Genomic DNA, 22,497 nt, shown 5'->3' with positions numbered 1-22,497 from the left:
AGTTACCACCCATCCCAAGCGTAACTACTATCCCACGTCTAAGAGATTTGCTTCATCTCTTTTTTGTACCTTATATTCATGGACTCATACAGTGTGTACTCTTTTGTGTCTTCTTTTGGTTAATGTTTTATTTACGAGATTGATCCATAGTGTTGCATGTAATTGCAGATGGTTCATCCTCATCACTCTCTAATATTCTACTGAATGAATATACCCCAATCTATTTGGCCGTTCTGCTGATGAAAGGTATTTGAAAGTTTTCTTCCTCGGTGCTATTTTGAAGAATGCTACTATGGGCATTCTAGAGTATGTCTTTTGGTGAATGTGTGTGTACTTTTCTATTGGATATATAACTTAGAGTGAAATTGCTGTGCCATAGGATGAGTGTTTACTTTTGGTCATTACTACCAAACAGTTTTCCAAACAGGTTGAAACAATTTACACTTTTACCAGCAGATCATTAGAACTCTGGCCGCTCCAGATCCTCACCGCCGCTTGGTGGTTTTTCTCTTCTCCGTTTTAGCCGTTCATTTTCATAGGTGGTGATATCTCATTGTGGTTTTAATTTGCAGTCCCTGTATCAGGGAAGTAGAGCACTTTGGTGATTTGGAGATGTAGTACTCCAGAAAAACATGTTCTTAAGCTTAACCCATTCCCATGGGTTTGAAGCCATTGTAAGGAGGACATTTTGATGAGGCTACTTCAGTTACGGCATGGCCCACGTCAATCAGGATGGGTCCTTTTTTTTTTTATGATTTATTTTTTTTTTATTTCTCTCCCCTTCCTTGCCCCTCCCCCAGTTGTCTGCTCTCTGTGTCCATTCACTGTGTGTTCTTCTATGTCCCTTTGCATTCTTGTTAGACGGCACCGGGAATCTGTGTCTCTTTTTGTTGCGTCATCTTGCTGCGTCAGCTCTGCCTGTGTGCAGCGCCGCTCCTGGGCAGGCTGCACATTTTTCGCGCAGAGCGGCTCTCCTTATGGGGCTCACTCCTTGCACATGGGGGTTCCCTATGAGGGGGCCACCCCTGCATGGCACAGCACTCCCTGCGCACGTGAGCACTGTGCATGGGCCAGCTCCACACGGGTCAAGGAAGCCCTGGGTACCGAACCATGGCCCTCCCATGTGGTAGGTGGATACTCTATCAGTGGAGCCACATCCGCTTCCCAGGATAGATCTTAATCCTATTACTGGAGTCCTTTATAAGCAGAACGGAATTCAGGTAGAGAGAGAGAAACTTGGGAAGCGGGAAGGTAGAACTCAGTGGTACCTGGAAGAGAAGGGAGAGGACAGGAGAGCTGCCATGTGCACAGCCATGTGACAGAGGAGCCCAGGACCCAGGATCACCAGCAGCCAGCAAAGAATGCCACTTTTAAGTGGTATTAAGTGCTTTTAAGAAAGCATCGCCTTGATAAAAATTTGATTTGGACTTTCTCCTAGCCTCGAAAATGTGAGCAAATAAATTCCCATTGTTTAAACTGACCCAGTGCATGGTATTTGCTTGAGCAGCTGGAAACTAAAACAATGCACCTTTTCATGTTTTTCCTGCCCATCTCAATGGCCTTTTTTGTGAACTGTCTAGTGCTAGAAACTATGAGCTCTAAACAAAGATTTTTATGCAATGTTATTTCTCCTTTCGAAGTACATAATCTAGCAGTATTTTAACCACTTGACTACTTGGCAGAATATGATTCATTTCATATCCTGTGGAATTTAGGGGCTTAAAGAGATCACATTTATTTGAGGAGATTAGAGAAAGCATCAGGCAAAAGTTGCTACTCACAGTATTAAGTTTAAAAAGAAAGGTACAAAACTATTTCCAGTTTTATCCCAACTTTGTTATACTAAATAAGAGAGAGAAAATTTTAAATATTTATGAAGAAAAAAGGGAAAACCTGCATAGTAATAAGGTATTTTTGTAGAGGGAGATGATAGAGAGTTTTTACTATCAACATTTCTTATAATGAGCTGTTTATTGTCTTTTTCTAAATTTAAAACAGCAAGTTTTATTTCTCACCTATACTGTCTATCCATTAAGAATAGTCACTCCAGGAGCTGGGCCACTGAAGTCTTCACCTTAACACAGCCTCCACGATTGCGGAAACGAGAACAAAAGAACTTGGCAAGCCTTACACTGGCTTGTAAAGTTTCCATGCAGAAGTCATGTCTTTTCTAATCCTAAGTCACACAGCTTTGCCTGAATTCAAGTGACTGGAGAAGTGCTATCCTGACCATATGCCCCGTCCAGGGAAGCCAAGCACTTGTGATGCCTGAATGATGACTCTTTTACTTGACGCAGGAGTGGTTCAAGTCCTTCTCTTTATTCCTCTGTGCCCAGCCTTTGTCCTCATGCGCCCACTCAGCTCTCCTGGTGGTTTCTATCACTGTCTCTCCTCCCAACTATTCTCCAAGGAATAAAGGCTAGAAACAAAACAAAAGCACTTGGTATGAGAAGTACCGCTGGATTAGAGAGGACTCTTACAGTGGAAAGTCACAAACCCAACAAGCTAAAGTGAAAAGGGGGATTTATTACCTTACAGAGCTGAGAAGGCTAAGGAGTCGCCCACAGGGTTTCAAAAGCCAAGACATCCGGGAATGGAACCAGGACTCTGTGCTGCCAGCATCCTTTTCTCTTTGCCCCTCATCAGCTTCCTTGGCTTGGCTTCATTTTCTTCTCTCTGAAGACAGGAATTCTCCAGGTGCCAGAAAGGATGGCTGCTGGCAGTCTGGCCTTTATCCCCGTCCAGCTCTGGGATGCCAGAGGAAAGGCTACTTCTTCATTTGCTGGCCCTGAGGAATCTCAGAGAAGGACTCTGATTGGTCCACCACCGAACCAATGACTGTGTCAGAGGAGATGAGGTCCCCTGATTGGCCAGACTTGGGTCACATGTCCACCCAGGGAGGACACGATACAATTTATCAGAAGCGGAATGGTGAACTTGCTTTGACAAATAAAAACAGTAGCTACTGTGATCACTGAGAGTTAGCCATACCTAGTGAGGTTTTTTAAAACTGGAAATCCAATCATGTTTGTTTTGCCCCGCTCCAACTTGAAACCCATTTCCATTGTACTTAAAATGAAATCCAAATTAATTCTCTTAATTTTCAGTTTATATGACTTCTGCCTATCTTTGTAAATTATTTCCCCTTCCAGCATCACTGAGCAAGAAGGCATTAGCCACATGGCTTCATTCACCAGGCATGTTTCTACCTTAGGGCATTAAACTAGTCATTCCCTCTGATCTTGGCATGCCCTGTTGTCTTACCATTCATTAACCCCCTCCTTCCTCTCTCCCCCTCTTCTCCCTCTTGTCGAGTTTACGGAGTTTGTGGGGAGGTAATTCTCCACACGTGCTCGCATTTCTGCATGTCTTGGATCAGCTTTTGTTCTGGTCCATCTTGTTATACAAACAGCCTTGAAAGACACAGTGTCTCCCTTGGGGCAGAGGACAGACTCTTTTTGTTGTCCAGGATAATAAAGACAAGGTCTCTTCCCAGGGCAAAGGTAAGGCAGACTGGGCGTTTCCTTAGGGTTCCCTAGCTATGATGCAAACCTGCTACACACGTATCACCCACCTGGGCCTGTCCCTGCATCGCCTCTGTAGACTTGGAGGCAAGAGGAAGAAATGAAGCTTAGCACTCATGCTGCCTGCTGTCCCAGGAGTAATAAAGTTCCTTGTCTCTGACCCAGGACTCTTATGTCTTCTTCCAGCATTCATGAAACTGTGGCAGGCAAACTCATTAGTTCGTAGCAGGATAAAGTCTCAGACCAGACCTTGACAGAGAGATAAATTACTTAGAGTACAAATTCATCTTTCTTAGGTTTACAGTTTGATGAGCTTTGACAAACTTGTGAAACCGCCAGCAACACCACAATTAAGGTGTGAAAGACTTCCCTCACCTTGAAAAGTTTCCTCATTCCCATTTGCAGTCAGTTCTCTCTCTGTCCACGACAAGCCTGGCCACGCATGGATGAGAATCTGGTCCCTTTATTTTTGCCATGTTTTACTTTTGTAGTCTGAAAAAATTTTTTTAACTAAGACAAACATTAGGGAGGAGAGAAGGAAAAACAAGGCACCATTGCACTTGAACCCTGAGGAATGAGTGGAATGGTGGTGGTGGGAGTGAACAGGGATGGAACCATGGAAGAGCCACTTCTGGAGCTAGAAGAGGGAGGCTTTGCAAATGATAGGTCAGCCCGAGCGGGGTAAGGAGGCGGAAGCAGCAGCGTGGGGCTGAGCGTGAGTGCCTGAGGCCTGCAGGAAGGCTGAGCTGAGGGGGGCAGGCGGAGCCCGGGCAGGGGAAGGAGCAACGGGGGACCTCTGGTCCAGGGGCTGCCTCTTCTGTGCCGTCTTCCACTTTCCCCCTGGCAAAGTTAGTTGCTCCTTTCTCAAACGTTTTCTTTACATTTTTGCCATCTTATTTATGATTTTTTTATTGTTAGCCTCATTTTAATTTTTGTCTCAAGGTTACACTGTGAAATTTACAGGCTGCTTGGATCGTACCAATAAAAGGTCTGACAGCCGTGTTCTATGTCAGTCGCCCTGAACACTCGAACCCTAGATGTCTAAGTATAAAACCGTCATTGAAGAATGTTCTTTTAAAAAAAAAGAGTGGTTGGCCTGTCTTGGGAAAGCTGTGGTTACAAGAAACAGAAATGAGTTCAAATGAAGAATATTTGGGGGCTAGAACAGGGCATGTCGTTGAGATTCAAGATTAGGAAATGGAGTTCGCCGGGACCCCAGGCAAGCCTTGTAAAAGGAGCTCCCTGGATTCCAGTGAATTCGCAGGAACTAGAGCTGAAGGCCATTTGTACGGCCCTCCCTCCCTCTGCTGCTCTCCGTTGTCTCTTATGAAACAACACAATATCTCACCCATTTCACTCAGCTGCCTTCATCCTACAGAGGAACTTTCTCTTCTTTCATCTCGGAGTGTGTGGCTGAAATGGCTCCCTCCCATGTCTCCAGGTGAGCACAGCCAAGCCTCTGCCGTCCTCTGACTATTCAAGTCTCTTCAGATCCTCAACGTTGGGTCAACCCACTCGTGGACTGGTTCCCTATAGGTCCGGGTCCAGCTGGCTGTAGGTGGGAAAGCAGGGGAAGGCGTGCACCTGTCACTCAGAGAAGCTGCTTCTCTTGGATGGGCCACAGTGAGCAATGATGATGCTTCCTTCGGACTTTCTGATTCAAATGGATGCTTGGGCAGCAGATGTGGATCAAGCGATTGAGTTCCCACCAACCACATAGGAGGTCCCGTGTTTGGTTCCCAGGACCTCCAAAAATAAAAACAGACAATGAGCAGACAACAAGCAAACGATAACGGACACAAACAACAAGCCAAAACAGCGAGCAGACAGACAAGGGCGCCATCTTGGAGGGGACCTGAAGTAAGCCGACGTACATTTTGGGTCTCAAAGAAGGGACACGAGATTTTGACGACTGACCTTTGTTATCTGGAGTACTTGGTGGGTCTAGAATGTGACAGCACATAGTTTAGGGAGCCCAGAAAAAAACAAACCCTGTCTTCCTTGCTTCACCTAAAATCCTGAGCTCTTATTTTAGTATTAATCTTATCAGCCTAATCACACCATCAAATTCATAAGGAATTTGCTTATGCGCATACAATTCACAGGGAATATATTTTAAGAAATTTAAATCCACAGTTACATAAATGTAATAATGGAGAATTGCAACTCAGCAAACCAATTTTCATTGTCAACTATATATTCAACTATATATCTTAACGGTAAATTACTATAAAAATAAAGTGAATTCCTATCTCTCACACATTTAAGAATAGCCCTTAAAAGTGACCTATTCATGGTCGAGGCCTGGCACTTCCAGGCTGGCTTAAGAAACGTCCCCAGGGGCTGCATGTATAGATACTGCATTTGAAATTGGAGCCATTTCTTTAATGCAAATTGGAAAGAGTCGAGTTTGTCAGTTGCCAGTAACTTTAACATTTGCAAATGCAATAACATAGAATTTATTTCTTCTAGGGTGCTCTAAATTACCTTGTCTGATTGATTCCTGGAGTGAAAAAATGTAAATAGACTTAAAGTCTACCGAGATTTTGATTAAATGGAAAGGCGCTCAGTGTTGGTTTTTTCCTAGTGTGTGGGCAGTTATAGCCAGCCATATGTTTACTTTGTAAATTCTGGTTGAGGGTGCAATATAAGCTGTTTCAATTTGGGTGGCAGTTTTGTCATATCTCACAAATTACTCTGTTAGAGTTTCCTTAGAATTTTTGCAAGGGCTGTGGGCACGGGTCCATAAGGATTAAGGACATCGTATTCCTGATTTCTTTTCTTGAGCGTCAGTCCTGTAAGCTCTTCCCTGCAGTATTCCAAATAATACATGCAGAATGAACGACGGAAGCACTTGATGATAATGGTAATAATAATAGTTTCTGCCAAGGCTCATCAACAAAGGCTAAAACGGGTGACTAAGAGTATGATTATTTGCATAATAATCAAAATCCCTTTCCACCTGATACTTGTCGAAATCCAAAGGAGGACAATTATTACCTTATGTTGGTCTCAACCGGGTCTCTTCTACATCCCAGGATGGGGGTGGGCTGGGGGCACTGAGGCTGCAAGAAACCATCCCTTCTCTCCCCATACCCTGCAAGCTCGGGGGGGTGTGTCTCCCTTCTTTTTCTTTTTTTAAGATTTATTTTATTTATTTCTCTCCCCTTTTCTCCCTTTGTCTGCTCTCTGTGTCCGTTCACTGTGTGTTCTTCTGTGTCCACTTGCATTCTTGTCATGTGGCACCAGGAAACTGTATCAGTTGTTTTTTTTTTGTTGTTGCATCATGTGTGTGGCACCACTCCTGGGCAGGCTGCACTTTTTTTCACGTGGGGCAGCTCTCCTTGTGGGGCGCACTCCTTGCATGTGGAGCTCCCCTACGCGAGGGACACCCCTGCCTGGCACGGCACTCCTTGTGCGCATCAGCACAGCACGTGGGCCAGCTGCACACAGGTCAGGAGGCCCTGGATTTGAACCCTGGACCCTCCATATGGTAGGCGGGCACTCTATCACGTGTGCCACGGCCACTCCCTGGGGTCTCCCTTCTCACACATTCCCAGGATGAAGAATTTCCTCTCCCTCCCCAGCTGCCTCGGTGCGCAGAATTCCCGTCCTTTCTGAGGCTGTGTCTTTGCTCACTTCTTGTGGTTCTGCGTGTGCTAAGTGCTGGGGGTTCAGCATTCCATAAGACAAACCCCTGCCTCAGAGCTTCCAGCCAGTGCTGGAGACAGACACTGAAACCCCGGGGCCCACGGAGGCGTGCACGGGAGGCCGGAGGGCAGCGGGCAGCGCTGGGGGTCCCGGGGGGCGCCTCAGTTATCAGCAGTGCTTTCAGAGCCCTTGGTACAAAAGCCACCCCCTGAGCGCCCGGCCACTCCCCTGGGCCACCCCGCCCTCACCTGCCTCCAGAGCCAAATTGAAGGACTAAGCTGGAAGCAGCAGGGATCTCTGGGACTTCCCACTGCTCTCTGGGGTGCCTGGATCCACGTTGGATGGGAAGAGGAGGAGGAGTGAGCTGGATGAACAACAGCATCTGTTCCGGCCCCGCGGGAGGGAAGGTGCCTGGGCCGAGAAACGGGGTCACTGGGTATTTCAGGCCCATCTGATGTGGGGGAAGGCTGGTGAGAAGTAGCCCTTAAGAGGCGATATCAAGGGAAGCGGACTTGTCCCAGTGGTTAGGGCGTCCGTCTACCACATGGGGGGTCCGCGGTTCAAACCCCGGGCCTCCTTGACCCGTGTGGAGCTGGCCCATGCACAGTGCTGATGCGCGCAAGGAGTGCCGTGCCACACACGGGTGTCCCCCGCTTAGGGGAGCCCCACGTGCAAGGAGTGTGCCCCATGAGAGACGCCCAGCGCAAAAGAAAGTGCAGCCTGACCAGGAATGGTGCCGTACACACGGAGAGCTGACACAGCAAGATGACGCAACAAAAAGAAACACAGATTCCCATGCTGCTGACAACAACAATAGAGCGGACAAAAAAGAAGAACACGCAGCAAATGGAAACAGAGAACAGACAACTGGGGCGGGGGGAAGGGGAGAGAAATAAATAAAATAAATCTTTAGAAAAAAAGAGGTGAGAAGTCAGGAGGCCAGATCCCAAAGGGCACCCCTGCATGCTCTCCTACCACGACTGCCTTTGCTCAGCCAAGCTAGAAGATGCCGCTGGAAAAATCGAAGATAAGAAGCCACACAATTAGATTGACGCTTTGGAGAAAGTCATGGCATGATTGAGGGCAAGGGATCAAAGGGCCAGAAAACCTGTTTGCAGGCTGTTGAAGTCCCTCAGACAGGAAATGTGTGCCTTTATGAAAAATAGAAGCTGGCGGGAGGTGGAGAAGGGTTTGGCATCTAAAGGCTTAGGATGGGATTGGAGTGGTGAGCTCCCCATCACAACATCACAACAATTTTCAATCGATTTAGCATCAGGTAGAACCATTCGCTCCAGAGCAGACCATCTGGTTGGCTGTGCATCCAAAATGAAGAATTGACCTTGCGCAAGAACCTGCAATAATTAGTACCATCCCAAACATCCTTTGCTGGAAATGACTTAGCAGGTGGCAACTCTGCCATTTGCTCGTCTTTGGCAGCTGATACCATGTAAGAAGAGCAGGGCTTTGGCAGGGTTGGGCATGGGGTTAGGAGCTCTGCACCCTGCGGCGTCTCCAGGGCGGATGGTGACCCGCCTTGCCCGGGTCGGCCTGTTTTCCCCAGGATGGACCATGCGGCCTCCCAGCTGGAGAAGCAGCACGTGCACGCCGTCTACGCCAGCACCGCGCCCTGCTTCAGCGACCTGCCGAGCAAGGCCTGGCCACGTGTGCGCCAGTTCCTCCAGGAGCAGCGGCCAGGCAGCCTCGTGGCGGACATAGGTGAGCCGGGGGTGCCCGCATCCCACCCAGCCTTTCCCCTTCCCATTATTTTTTTCAAAGATGCTTTAGATTATATGAATGTTACATAAAAAATATAAGGGATTCCCCTATGCCCCACTCCCTTCCCTCCCCTACTGCCCCACGTCAACAAATCCCTCATTAGTATTGGCATTTCAGTCCTTCCAATGTGTCCTTGGAATGTCAGTGTCTAGAATCTTCACTTTCTAGCAGAGATTCATCCGAGCAAGTCAGCAGGTAGGAAACTTCCTTAAAGCTCCGTTTAGGGAGTGGCTGTCTTTTCAGAGCCTCAGAGCACCCGCCCTACCCAACCTGACCCAGTAAGGATGGAATAGATCAAATGACTGCTGAACTTGAAACTTGGAAAACTTCACGTTTGTGAATACAGTGTTTTGTACCAGTGGCTCACTTTGAGTGGTTCTCATGCGTTCTATAGAAGAGCCAGAATTGTGGGATTACACAAGTCAAGTCCTATAACTAAAGTTAACTTCCCAGGTCCTTTCCCTTACCTATCCCACATTCCTGAATTTACCTGCACACCATATCTTCATAGCCACTGATTTGTCTAGGGACTTTGGCTGGGTATCTTTCTGAATTGAGAAGTGGGAAACCACAGCCAGGACTAAAATTTTAAGACATGCATGCAAAGGAACTGAGAGAATCTACAACTGCAAGCAAGAGAGTCCCATCCATCCATCGGCCCCCTCTACCATCACCATCCCAGAATCCTCAGAACTGGAGAATGAACTATGCACTAGAGTAGACTTACTGGTATTCTACTCTGATTCTAGCAATGGAGGAACTGTTATCATTGACGTGGAGGTAGTGGCCACTGGAGGAGCTGAGGGCAGAGAGAGGAAAACGGGTGTAATCCAGGGGCATTTTCGGGACTTGGAGATTGTCCTGAATGACATTGCAATGACAGATACAGGCCATTATATATCTTGCCATAACATACAGAATTGGGTGGGAGAGAGTGTAAACTACAATATAAACTTTAATCCACTTAGTGGCAATGCTCCAAAGTATGTTCAACAGTTGCAACGAATGTACCTCCCTAATGAAAGATGTTGTCAATGTGGGAAAATGTGAGACATGCGGGGAGCAGGGCATATGGGAATCCCCTATATTTTTTATATGACATTTGTATAATCTAAGTATCTTTTTAAAAAATGAAATAAAAAAGACATGCATGCATTCCCACCTGAGGCATGCCAGATGAAAACTGCTTTCTATTAACTGCATGCCAACTGTACCTATAATGGCTATTGATCTGTAGTTACAAATTCTGCCTAGTTTGACATTCACTCTAAATACTATTAAGAAAAACAGACATGTGCCCAGGGCTCCTGGCTTGTTAGTTGTGCGGCAATGTCAGAAGTGTTCTTTCATGAATTGTAATAAAGGTACCTCGCTAATGCAATGTACTAATTAGTAGTTGGGTGGTTTATGGGAACTCTGTATTTTATGCATGATTTTTCTGTTAACCTGTTGCTAATTTTTAAAAAAAAGGAGAAAAGAAAAAAATTAGTGCATGCAGTGTGGGATATATCACATACAAAGAAAGGGTCTCCAGCATGTCAACATAAAAAAATAATCTATTTGCAGAAAAAGCAGTGAATTTGGAGCCCTTACCACCAATTATCTAAGCATAATGTCAGAATTTTTAAATCGATTGAGGAACAGATATATTATTCAGCAGATGGCTTTTGGACTATAACAGTACATGTAAAAGGAAGATAAAATAAGAGAGCTACATTCTCACACTGTACACAAAAGTAAGTTAGAAGGAAGCGAAGATTTAAGTATAAGAAAATGAAGTCACTAAAGGACTAGAAGACAACTAGATTATATTTTAAAATATTCTTAGAAATTAAGGAAAATATCAGTAACTTTGGTCACATAAAATTTAAAAGTTCTTTAAGGGAAAAAATCAGGACACATATATAAACAAAATTAAATAACCAAAAACAAAGTTAAAATATCTGCACACATCTGATAGAAAAATGGATAATTTTCTTAATCTACAAGGCATTTTTCAGAATCAGTATGGAAAAGACTATCAGCCCAAAGGAAAAAGGGTGAAAGAATATGAACAAATAGTTCAAAAAGGCAGGAAGACAAATAGTTTAAAATTTTTTGATAGGTAAGCCACTTAGGTGTTTCAGTAGCAAAGGTGCAAAAGGCTGTAGAATGAAAAATCTCCTTTCATCTCCATCCACCAGCACCCTGTAACCTGCACCAGAGGCAGCTGGTGCTACCAGCTTCTCATGTAGACGTCTAGAAAGAGTTTGTGTAAATATAATCATATTTGTATCTAAGATGGACGTGTATGGGTGTATTTCCCTTTTTTCATTACACAAATGGTAGTATGCCATACAAATAGTTATACACCTACCTTTTGTTGCTTATAATATATTGTAGGGATCATTCTTCCTTTGTACTTACTGAGCTGCCTAATATTAAAAGCTACATAATGTTCTATGCTAATAGAACCTTACTAACAGATAGATAGATATATAATTTGCTATATTTTGCTCCTACAAATTATGGTACAGATAACCTTTAAATCTGTGCAAATCCACAATTACATCTCTATATAAAATCATACAGGTATATATTTTACCCATTTGTTCTTTGAATTTTTGTAATGTTTACATTTTTTACTATTCAATAAATGAGTAGATTTTTTTTAAATAAATTGAAATTAAGGGAGAAAGAGATGAAAATGAAAGAGAGATGCCCAGAAGAATTAGTCAAAGGAAAAAAACTGATGATATTCCAAAAGGAAATGTTTTCTTTTTCTTTCTAGATTTTCTGCTTAGGTAAAATCATCACCTGTTGGTTATGGTGGTAAATTTGACTGGTTGTTCGGATAGCAATTTATAATTCATTATAATTAACTATGAATCAACTTTGTATAGAGTGAAAGCCATCCAGAAGTAATGCGGTCCCAATTTCCCATATGGGAATTCTTCTGGCAAGGTCACAATTTTCACGGTATAATATAACCTTTAGGTAACTAAAATTTTATCAGCGCTATCACTCCCATCTGATTTGCTGAGGCAGCCCATGGAAGGAAATTGTATCCTGAGGGCAGATATCAGGGATGAAGCGAGCGGGAACCCTGTCCTAAAGAAAAATAACTCAAGACAGCAGAAATGCCGAAGTGCTCTCTGGAAATACCCTGTCCGGGGAAATTATGGCAGTACTTTTCTTGACATGGGCCCATAAACTTTAAGTTGATTAGATGGCGCATGGATGGCGTGCTGTGGTTTGAGATCTTTGTTTGAATCAGTTTAGGAAGTAGGAGAAAGACCAGAGCTCCATACTTTTTTAAAGCAAGACTTAATTTACTTTTTATCTAAAGTCAGAGGCAACTGTCCTAAAGTATTGCTAATTATTTGTGTACATGATAATGAACACAGTAATTCAGTTTACCTCTTAACTCCCAGGGTACTTACTCCCAGTCTCTGTGGTCAGATTTAAATTTGGCAGATCATTCAAATTATCATTCTCTCCTGGAGGCAATAAGAATTTAGAGCATCTGCTGTGTGGCAGGTACTATGCCTGCAGAATAAACTAAATTCCCTCACCTCTGGCCCCAAGGAATGTGCATTAAGTAGGAAACAAATAGGCTATAGTCTCCTATTTCCCATGGGAAAGAGAATTCTCTTGCAACTAAAGTCTTACTAAGGAATTCCTAATTTTTAAAAATGCAGTTTTTTGCTCAAACTTCGGAGAACATTCCAATTAATAAGTTCTTTTCAACAAAGACATGTTCACTGCGGGCCAAAGCAGTTTACTGAACCCAAGAAATAATCTCTTTTCTTCTTTAGTCATGTCTGGGGCCAGATAGAAAATGGAGGAGACCTAAGCCTGCAAATGCTTTTTTTTTTCCAATCTCACTTTAGTACTATGCAAGGCTATCACTTAATGAGATTCTGTAAGAGAGCATGACTGTTGTGAACTGGAGCTTGCAGTCTCATAACTGTTCTGATTTACTTTTTGAACATTTAAGATAATGGGGCAACCAGGCTTGGCAGTTCTCTTGATTTTCTCATTAAGATAAAATCTTCCCCTCTTTAGCATCAGAGTGTGCCCTTAGAAAATGGATAATTGCATCATCTTTGGGAGTGCCTCTGCTCCCCTTAAAAAGGAATGCCATTAGAAATGAAAAAGGAATAAATCAAGGGCTCCAGAACCACTTGAAACATGCCAAGAGCTGTTCAGATTTACAAAGACCTCAGTTTCCCTCATTATTACAGATGCTTCCTAAACAGGTGCCTGCCAGCTCTAATGGTCTGTGAACCCGTTTTTGTTAGTATCTTTGGGTAATTTTCCCTTTGATTTCCCTAAACGCGTCCCCTGCTACAATAAAAAAGCAAACCAATTCACATTATTATTTTCCTTAATATATGCCCATCATCTTTGAAATATACAGAATTTCAACTTGAAAATATTTTGTGAATTCTATTTTCCCCATGATTGCCTTCAAAGAGTGGATCCTTTTTCTCATATGCATAATTAGGAATAGTGTTCTAAGGTCCCATTTACTTACATTGAAATGATAATATTGGAAACCTTATTTTTTGCCCGTGTACTCTCCAGTGTCTCAGCTGGCACCAATGACCCATAACTCTATTTTGAGTGTCTTGTATAAATTATGAAAAGTACCTAGAAGGAGGAATTACTAAAGTGTCATGATGTATTTCAGAAGTAGTAAGCTAATCATCTTTGAATAACTCTAGATACTTTTTCAGGCAGAAAAACACATAGCTAATACCTATAGGAATAAATATAAGCGCCAATCGATATATTTAAATATATCTAGAAAGGAATTAGAGGAAATGTCTGTACTAGTATTTAATGCTAGGTGCTAGGTTATAGAAGACTGATTCAAGATGGTAGTGCCTTCTTCGTGATTAATCTCAGTAAGATGGGATGGATCTAAGTCTTTGGGCTGTGTAAATCCTGAGGTATCTGAGTCTCTGCCACTGGAAAGTGAATGCCAAAAATGGTTCATTTAAGACAAAACTAGTTCTTTGTCAGAGTCTCATGTTAAGTCCATAGAAATCACTTAAAACCCAGCACTGACAATAGATTGGATAAAAAGATGTTAAAAATTCTTTTTCATTCAATTTCGAATTTAAAACTTGAAATGCATATTTAATTGGGCAGATTATTTTGTTTGCATCTGTAGAGAACTTGTTGACATTCATTTGGTCTCCACAGCCGGCAAGTAGGGAGCGGATGTGACTCAAGCGGTTGGGTGCCTGCTTCCCACATGGGAGGTACCGGGGCATGGGAGGTCCCGGGTTCAATTCCCAGCCCCGGTACCTCCAAAAAAAAAAAAATTCTATTTACACAGCCAGCAAGTGGCAAGAACGTCTGAAGAGAAAACTTGAGAATAAATGCCGTACCCTATGTACATTCAAAATGAAATACATCCCTGACGATGACTCGTGTAGAGACCGCTCTGTCCCTGGACTGTAGGGAGCGACTGTTTCCTGCCACCGGCCAATGTGGAGTGAGTTCCATGCGCTAAGCCCTGTGGACCTCCTGAAATGTTCTGTGATTTCCCTCTTCCCTTCCCTGTGGAAGTCTCTAGGCGTTCTCCGCAGGCTTTTCTTTGGCGCGTGTGAATGTCTTCACACCACGTTGCGTTCTGTCCTGGTTAGGTGATATAGAGGGATGTACAGTCCGTTTATAAGACGAGCTGCTGACGTTCTCCCCTGCAAGAGTGGCGTCTCACAGGTGTTTCTCTTACAGGATGTGGCACTGGGAAGTATCTCAACGTGAACAGCCAGGTCCACACCCTGGGCTGCGACTACTGTGGGCCGTTGGTGGAGATCGCCCGGGAGAGGGGCTGCGAGGTCCTGGTGTGTGACAACCTGCATCTCCCCTTCCGGGATCGGGGTTTCGATGCCATCATCTCCATCGGAGGTAGGGCCGCCCGGCCACGCGCTCACTCTTCGCCAGGAGGAGGATGTCGCGTGGGGGAGGCCACCTCCCCCCCCGTTTGACATCCATTCTGCGTAGACAGGGCGATGTGCCTCATTGTGCCCAACCTTCCGGAACCTTTCAGTGGGTTGAAAGAGTTGACTCATCCCAAGTGCGCTGATGGCACACGGATGGTGTCAGCTGGTTAAACCTGCCCACTGGTAGGATCATCGTTTGGATGATTCATTCTGATTTCTTTTACTTAGGAGTAAGAAAGCGTTAGAGGTACGTTTCTTGTTGACAACAGTACTTTGCGACATTGACATGAAGCCAGGTTTTTCCAAGGTGAAGCCAATTTTCTGGCGCCATGTTACCTTTGTTGGGCCACAGAGCGCCTTCTAGTAATGAGTGACACTCGAGACCACGGCACCCAGACTGGCCCACCTGGCGCCATAGCGGGTTGTTTGTACAATGCCACCCTGCTGTCTTACTGCCAGAGATTGTTTATGAGCCTAGGAAATGTGTTCCTCACATTCTCCCAAGTATGCCAAATGCAGCACACATACCCAAAATGACAAGCCACAGCAGACGCAGGCCTGAGTGCTGTGCTACCTGACACAGCACTTAGATCTACACCCCCTCCACACTGACCTGAGGGAGACCCCGAGAGTCCTTTCTCCTTCTGAGTTTATCACAGCCTTGATGTGGCCTTTCTTGTTTTATGTCCTTGTTCCTAATGTAGAAGTGTCTAACTGCTTTGAGGTTGTGTTGTGTATCATTGGAATAAGACTTTAACTGGGTATTCTTTTTTTTTTTTTAAAGATTTATTTATTTATTTAGTTTCCCCCCCTCCCCTGGTTGTCTGTTCTTGGTGTCTATTTGCTGCGTCTTGTTTCTTTGTCTGCTTTTGTTTCTTTGTCCGCTTCTGTTGTCGTCAGCGGCACGGGAAGTGTGGGCGGCGCCATTCCTGGGCAGGCTGCTCTTTCTTTTCACGCTGGGCGGCTCTCCTCACGGGCGCACTCCTTGCGCGTGGGGGCTCCCGCACGCGGGGGACACCCCTGTGTGGCACGGCACTCCTTGCGCGCATCAGCACTGCACATGGCCAGCTCCACACGGGTCAAGGAGGCCCGGGGTTTGAACCGCGGACCTCCCATATGGTAGACAGACGCCCTAACCACTGGGCCAAAGTCCGTTTCCCTTAACTGGGTATTCTTGAATCATTTTTAAAGTAAACCAATTTTATAATTTTTTTAAAAAAATTCAGGGGAGTGGATGTGGCTCAAGCATTTGGGCACCTGCCTACCACATGCAAGGTCCTCAGTTCAGTTCCCAGTGCCTCCTAGAGAGCAAGACAGTGAGTTGACCCAATGGACTGGTGTGATGGGCTGGCCCGGTGAACTGATACAACAAGATGATGCAACAAGGAGACACAAAGAGGAAACACAATGAGAGACACAACAAAGTGGGGCATGGAAGTGGCTCAGGCGATTGAGTGTCTCTCTCCCACATGGGAGATCCTAGGTTCAGTTCCTGGTGCCTCCTAAAGAGAAGACAAGCAGGCACAGAGGACAACAAATGGGCACAGAGAAACAGACAGCGAGCACAAACAGTGAGGGGTGGGGAGAAATAAGTGAATAAAATAAACCTTAAAAAGAAAAATCCATGCCTGAAATATACACCAGGAAGGCCCATTTTGCCTGATATGTGTATTTCTGCAACCTAGAATATGCTAGGGAAACTTGCTTTTTAAGGGGACGCTATGGGAAGTTCTTTTGCAAACTGAAAAATCTTTGGCAAGGCAAATGATCTGCTCTAATACACTTTTTAAAAAGATTAAATCTGTTTGAAAGCAGCAAGCTTTATTATATTAGGTGACCCTTTAAAAAACGGACTGCTCTGTGCAACAACATTGCCGAATAAGACGGGGTCCTCGTCTCCTGAAATAGGCGGGAGATGGATTTGTTCGGTGTTAGGCGAGGGCTGAACCTCTGCAGAGAAGGGCCGTGCCGGCCCCGATCCCGTCACCCCAGACGAGGCGGGACGGGCAGGAGGGGGTTGCCAGGGGAGCCTGCGCTCTGCCCCCACCTCCTCGCAGCTTGGGCTGCCCGGTCCACGCTGGTTGCAGGCACTGAGTGGAGGGAGTCCTCCTGAACGGCAGCACTGCTCAGAGCCGCGGGCCCTTAGAGGCATGTCCGTTCGCTCAGGCTCCCTGAAGAACCAGCAATCGGAGGGAGGCCAGGCAAGTGCGTCCTCTGCCGCCCTTCTGTGGACATTCACTCTAGGGTCCCCAAGGCCCCCTGCGCCCGGGGGCTGCTGTCGGGGCCTGTGCTGGGGGCCCCCCTTCCTATTTCTGGGAAGCGCCTGTAGTTAGGGCCTTCCCGGCGTCAGCTGCTGCCTCGTGCCTTGCCCGCAGGAGAGGGGGCAGAGCAGGGGACCATCCTCTCATTTTCAAATGAAAAAACAGCATGCGGGAGCAGGTGCAGCTCGAGTGGTTGAGCGCCTGTTTCCCATGAAGGAGATCCCTGGTTTGATCCCTGGTGCCTCTTAAAAAAAAAAAAAACAGGGAAGCGGACTTGGCCCAGTGGTTAGGGCATCCGTCTACCACATGGGAGGTCCCCGGTTCAAACCCTGGGCCTCCTTGACGCGTGTGGAGCTGGCCCATGCGCAGTGCTGATGCGCGCAAGGAGTGCCCTGCCACGCAGGGGTGTCTCCATGTAGGGGAGCCCCATACGCAAGGAGTGCACCCCATAAGGAGAGCCGCCCAGCGCGAAAGAAAGTGCAGCCTGCCCAGGAATGGCACCACACACACACAGAGCTGATGCAGCAAGATGACGCAACAAAAAGAAACACAGATTCCCGAGCCGCTGACAACAGAAGCAGACAAAGAACGTGCAGCAAATGGACACAGAGAACAGACAACTGGCAGGGGGGGGGGGCAGAGAGAGAGGGAAAGGGGAGAGAAATAAAATAAATAAATAAATCTTTAAAAAAAACAACACGCATTTTTAGGAACTGTACCTATAAATTAACGTGATGAGATTATCAGGTAGGTTTCTCATTTGAACTACATTATGGGAGATTTCAATAGACTACCCTCTGCCCACCTACACTTACTTCCCTATTTAGAATTCTAGGCGTTGGCATGGCCCGTCTATCCTAACACAAGGAAAGATATTGTGGGCTTGTCCATTTCTCTTAATAACAATGTGACAGGTAAGCATCAGACCTAACCACACATTCCCTATGTTGACTGATTGGAAAGAAAAAAAAACACTCTTTCTACTTACTTTTAGAATAGTCTGGCAAAAATTCTAGGATGGTTTGGCAGTATATTAAAATAGTGTCTGTCAACTCTGTGCTTTATTATGCCAGGGGTCTGAAGACATTTTTGGTAGTCACAGCTGGGTAAGAAGGTGCTAACACGAAGAATTATCACAGCAAAGAATTTCCTAGCCCAAAATGACAAAAGAGCTGAGGTTGAGAAACCCAGCTTTATTCTAAACCCATAGACTCTGACTGGACAGGTTGATAGTCACAGAGACTAGATACTTGAATAGTTCAACAACACATAAAATGTCAAGGTATAAAAGGACTTTAAAGATGATTTTGTGTAAATTCCCATCTGGGTTTGGAATCCAATAATTTGAATTCAAGCTATTTATTTTCTAGGCTCTCAACAAGAAAACATTGCTATAGGATATATACATTGAATTATATTTTGCCTTTAAGCAGGGAGGTTTTTTCCCTCTCAGTTTCCCCCGTGGTTGTCTGCTCTCTCTGTCCATTCACTGTGTGTTCTTCTGTGATCAATTCTATCCTTATCAGCGACACCAGGAATATGTGTTTCTTTTTGTTGCGTCATCTTGCTGCGTTAGCTCTCCATGTGTGTCCAGCTCTTTTGAGCTGGACAGTTCTCCATACAGGGCGCACTCCTTGCACGTGGGGCTCCCCTACGTGGGGGACACCCCTGCGTGGCACGGCACTCCTTGTGTATATCAGCACTGCACGTGGGCCAGCTCCACACGGGTCAAGGAGGCCCAGGGGTTTGAACGTTGGGCCTCCCATGTGGTGGGCTGACGCCCTAACCACTGGGCCAATTCCACTTCCTTAAGTAGGGATTATAATTTCTAAACAAATGGGGATTTTTTTTGTCCTTTAAAAATTCAAGGGAAGCAGATTTGGCCCAACGGGTAGGGAGTCGGCCTACCACATGGGAGGTCCAGGGTTCAAACCCCGGGCCTCCTGACTTGTATGATGAGCTGACCCACGCATAGTGCTGATGTGCGCAAGGAGTGCCATGCCACACAGGGGTGTCTCCCACGTAGGGGAGCCCCACGCACAAGGAGTGCGCCCCATAAGGAGAGCCACCCAGCACGAAAGGAAGTGCAGCCTGTCCAGGACAGACACCGCACACATGGAGAGCTGACACAACAAAACAAGACACAGATTCCCGGTGCTGCTGACAAGAATGCAAGCAGACACAGAAGAACACACAGCGAATGGACACAGAGAGCAGACAATGGGGGGGGAGGGGAAGGGGAGAGAAATAAATAAAAAGTAAATCTTAAAAAAAAAATTCAACATGGTTTCCTGACATTGACAATTCATTGAAATATAGCCTTAAGTCCTTTAACAGTTACATTTACAATATTTCTTAACAGAACATGTAAGTATATATAAGTATAATACATATCATTTGTAATGAAGAAACTATTTTCTTTTGCAAAGACATTTGGTTTTAAAGTTGTCACTTATTAACTGTTAAATATAACTATAATAATAAAAGAAATTCAGATATTTCCTGAGTAGAATTATGGTATTTTAATTGATTAGGGATGGAGTAACATATAATAAACATTTAATAAATAAATGAATATAAAACTTTCTTCCTTAAAAGAAAAACAAAAACAAAAACTTTGGAAGCCCAATAGAATCCTCAAATTTTGGAGACCTGTGAGTTCACTGAAAAGAAACTGTTGTGTTAAAATACTGCTGCTTTAATGGCGGGGTTTACTTTCCTTTCATGATCCCCAAAAGTGAGTATTTATTTATTTATTTATTTTTAAAGATTATTTTTTTTTAATTGTTTCTTTCCCCTTCCCCCCACCCCCTGCCCCAGTTGTCTGTTCTCTGTGTCTATTTGCTGCGTCTTCTTTGTCTGCTTCTGCTGTTGTCAGCGGCACGGGAATCTGTTTCTTTTTGTTGCATCATCTTGCTGTATCAGCTCTCCATGTGTGTGGCGCCATTCCTGGGCAGGCTGCACTTTCTTTCACGCTGGGCGGCTCTCCTTACCGGGCATACTCTTTGCGCGTGGGGCTCCCATATGCGGGGGACACCTCTGCATGGGATGGCACTCCTTGCATGCGTCAGCACTGCGCATGGGCCAGCTCCACACAGGTCAAGGAGGCCCGGGGTTTGAACCGCAGACCTCCCATGTGGTAGGCGGACACCCTAACCACTGGGCCAAGTCCGCTTCCCCAAAAGTGAGTATTTAGAAAACACATTCATACAAAGGTCTAAGGAGAATCAGGTTCAGGTCATGGAGCTGTTGATGGCCTTTGGAGACAGGGACTGGCCTGAGCACTGGGATGTGTTGCATCTCTCTGTTTTCCCACCTTTTGCCTCCGTGGACAGGACCCTGCCTCTGGAGATGAAATGAATGCTTTCAAATCAACCATTATAAAGGGCTCTTTAAAATAAATTCTGAGGGGGAAGCGGCTGTGGCTCACTCAGTTGGGCTCCCGGCTATCATATGGGAGGCCCTGGGTTCGCGTCCCGGGGCCTCCTTGTGAAGGCAGGCTCACCTGTCCGCCGCGAAGGGCCGCTGGCCCGGGCAGTACAGAGTGCCGCCTGGCCCACAAGCATGGCAGATAGCCGACTCCGCAAGGTGGCGCAGCAAGAAGCGAGACAAGCAACAATGCAGAAGAGTGCACAGCGAACAGACACAGAGAGTAGACAGCAGGCAAGTCGCAAGAGGGGGCGTAGATTAAAAAAAAAAAGTCTGAGACCTGGAGAGCTGAAGTGACTGGCCGGTTGTCACAGGCCAGTGAAGGCCACATCTAGGACGAAATACGCTGGCGTCCGGTTCTTCAACCCACATCACATCTACCTTCTACCTCTAGCCTTCTTCCACTGGTGCATGGTAGAGTAAAAATTCCCCGGGTTTGTCTGCGCCTGACGGCAATGAAATCCTGTGTTTGGTAGCAGCAGCAGCTGCACCTGTTGACCAGCTGCCTAGGACAGTTTTATCCCTTCAGTAAGCTCCTTTTAGCTATTTAATAGCTCTCTGTGGCAGGGAAATTTGCCTAAAGCTACTACTAACAGCTCCCTTATGGGGGTGGGGGGGCTGGAGGAACTGTTCCACCTTCTACCTCTTCCCTCACTCCTGGTGACCAAGAGGCAGCATCCAGGTTTTGCTCGAGCCTAATGTCCTACTGGAGATTTGTGGTGGGCCTGTGTGTGGAAAAATAAGCTGATGTTCCTTCTTGACACAGTACTGTGATCCAACTCTTCCAGAAGCTTACAGACTAGCACTTTCTATATATTGTTGGATAAAAATATGCTTAATAAACACCCTGAAGACTAGATAAAGTCAGTTCTGCTTGAGTCTCACTTTGTCTTTGACTTTATAAGTATTGGCAGTAACACGACAATTTGAAAAATATGTACAGGGAAATGGATGTAGCTCAACCAATTGGGCCACCGCCTACTATATAGGAGGTCCAGGGTTCGATGCCCAGGGCCTCCTGGTGAAGGCGAGCTGGCCCACGTGGTGAGCTGGCCCACGCGGAGTGCCACCCTACATGGGAATGCCACCCCGAATGGGAAAGCCACCTTGCACAGGAGTGCCAGCCGACCCAGAGAGCTGGCCCATCAAGATGATACAACGAGACAACAGAGGAGAGAAAATAAGAAGATGTAGCAGAACATGGAGATGAGGTGGCACAAGAGAGTAATCGCCTCTCTACCACTCTAGAAGATCCCAGGATCAGTTCCTAAAGCCACCTAATGAGAATACAAGCAGACACAGAAGAACACACAGCAAATGGACACAGAGAGCAGACAGCAGGAGGAATGGGGGGAAGGAATCAATTTTTTTTAAATCTTTAAAAATATATATATCTATATGCACAACCATTTTGTATTATATTAATTTTCTTTCTCACAAACAATTATTTGCATTTGTGTTGGGCTGGATTATCTTTGCATCATCTAAACAGAAAAAACTTTATATCTATTTGCATTATTAATTTTATTAACACCGATTAGTGTTAACCTCTTGGTGCTTTAAAAGTACCAACTTTTCATTAAAAAAATTAATTGCTGTGTAAAATTCTGCCTGGGAACACTTATCTAACTTAGCAGTCTCTTTAAAAATTATTTCATGTTGGTCATCCTTCTGGTTAACAGAAGTCATTGGATTTTGGACCTGGAAGAGATCTCACAGATTATTTATTCTAGACTTTTTATTTATAGATGAAGAAACTTAAAATCTATAGAAATTATCTGACTTGCCCAAGATCACCTAACAGTAAAGAAGCCAAAGCTAAAAATTGTCTGTCTTAAAATTTAAAAATTATGTGCTATTTCTACCATCTGCCCTGCTGTCTAGGAAATAAGGAGAATTTCACTAGATGATAAAATG

At 45.1% G+C, this 22,497-nt stretch overlaps 1 protein-coding gene across 9 annotated transcripts in view; it reads left to right on the top strand.

The window, feature by feature from the left end:
* Positions 1–22,497, top strand: part of TRMT9B (tRNA methyltransferase 9B (putative)) — an 83,012-nt gene that overhangs the window by 52,391 nt on the left and 8,124 nt on the right. For 8 of the 9 annotated variants that reach the window (XM_004476247.4, XM_004476253.4, XM_004476252.4 and 5 more), the window contains 2 exons: positions 8,737–8,891; positions 14,682–14,855. In XM_004476247.4, the coding sequence (XP_004476304.2) occupies positions 8,738–8,891; positions 14,682–14,855 (328 nt within the window). In that variant the 5' untranslated portion in view covers position 8,737. Of the gene's footprint in view, positions 1–8,736; positions 8,892–14,280; positions 14,440–14,681; positions 14,856–22,497 lie in introns of all 9 variants that reach the window. The other variant, XM_071212626.1, reaches the window with a different exon arrangement.

Source organism: Dasypus novemcinctus, chromosome 29 (genome assembly GCF_030445035.2).
Source record: "Dasypus novemcinctus isolate mDasNov1 chromosome 29, mDasNov1.1.hap2, whole genome shotgun sequence".
Classification (NCBI taxonomy): Eukaryota; Metazoa; Chordata; class Mammalia; order Cingulata; family Dasypodidae; genus Dasypus; species Dasypus novemcinctus.
This window is presented reverse-complemented; position numbering and strand designations above follow the sequence as displayed.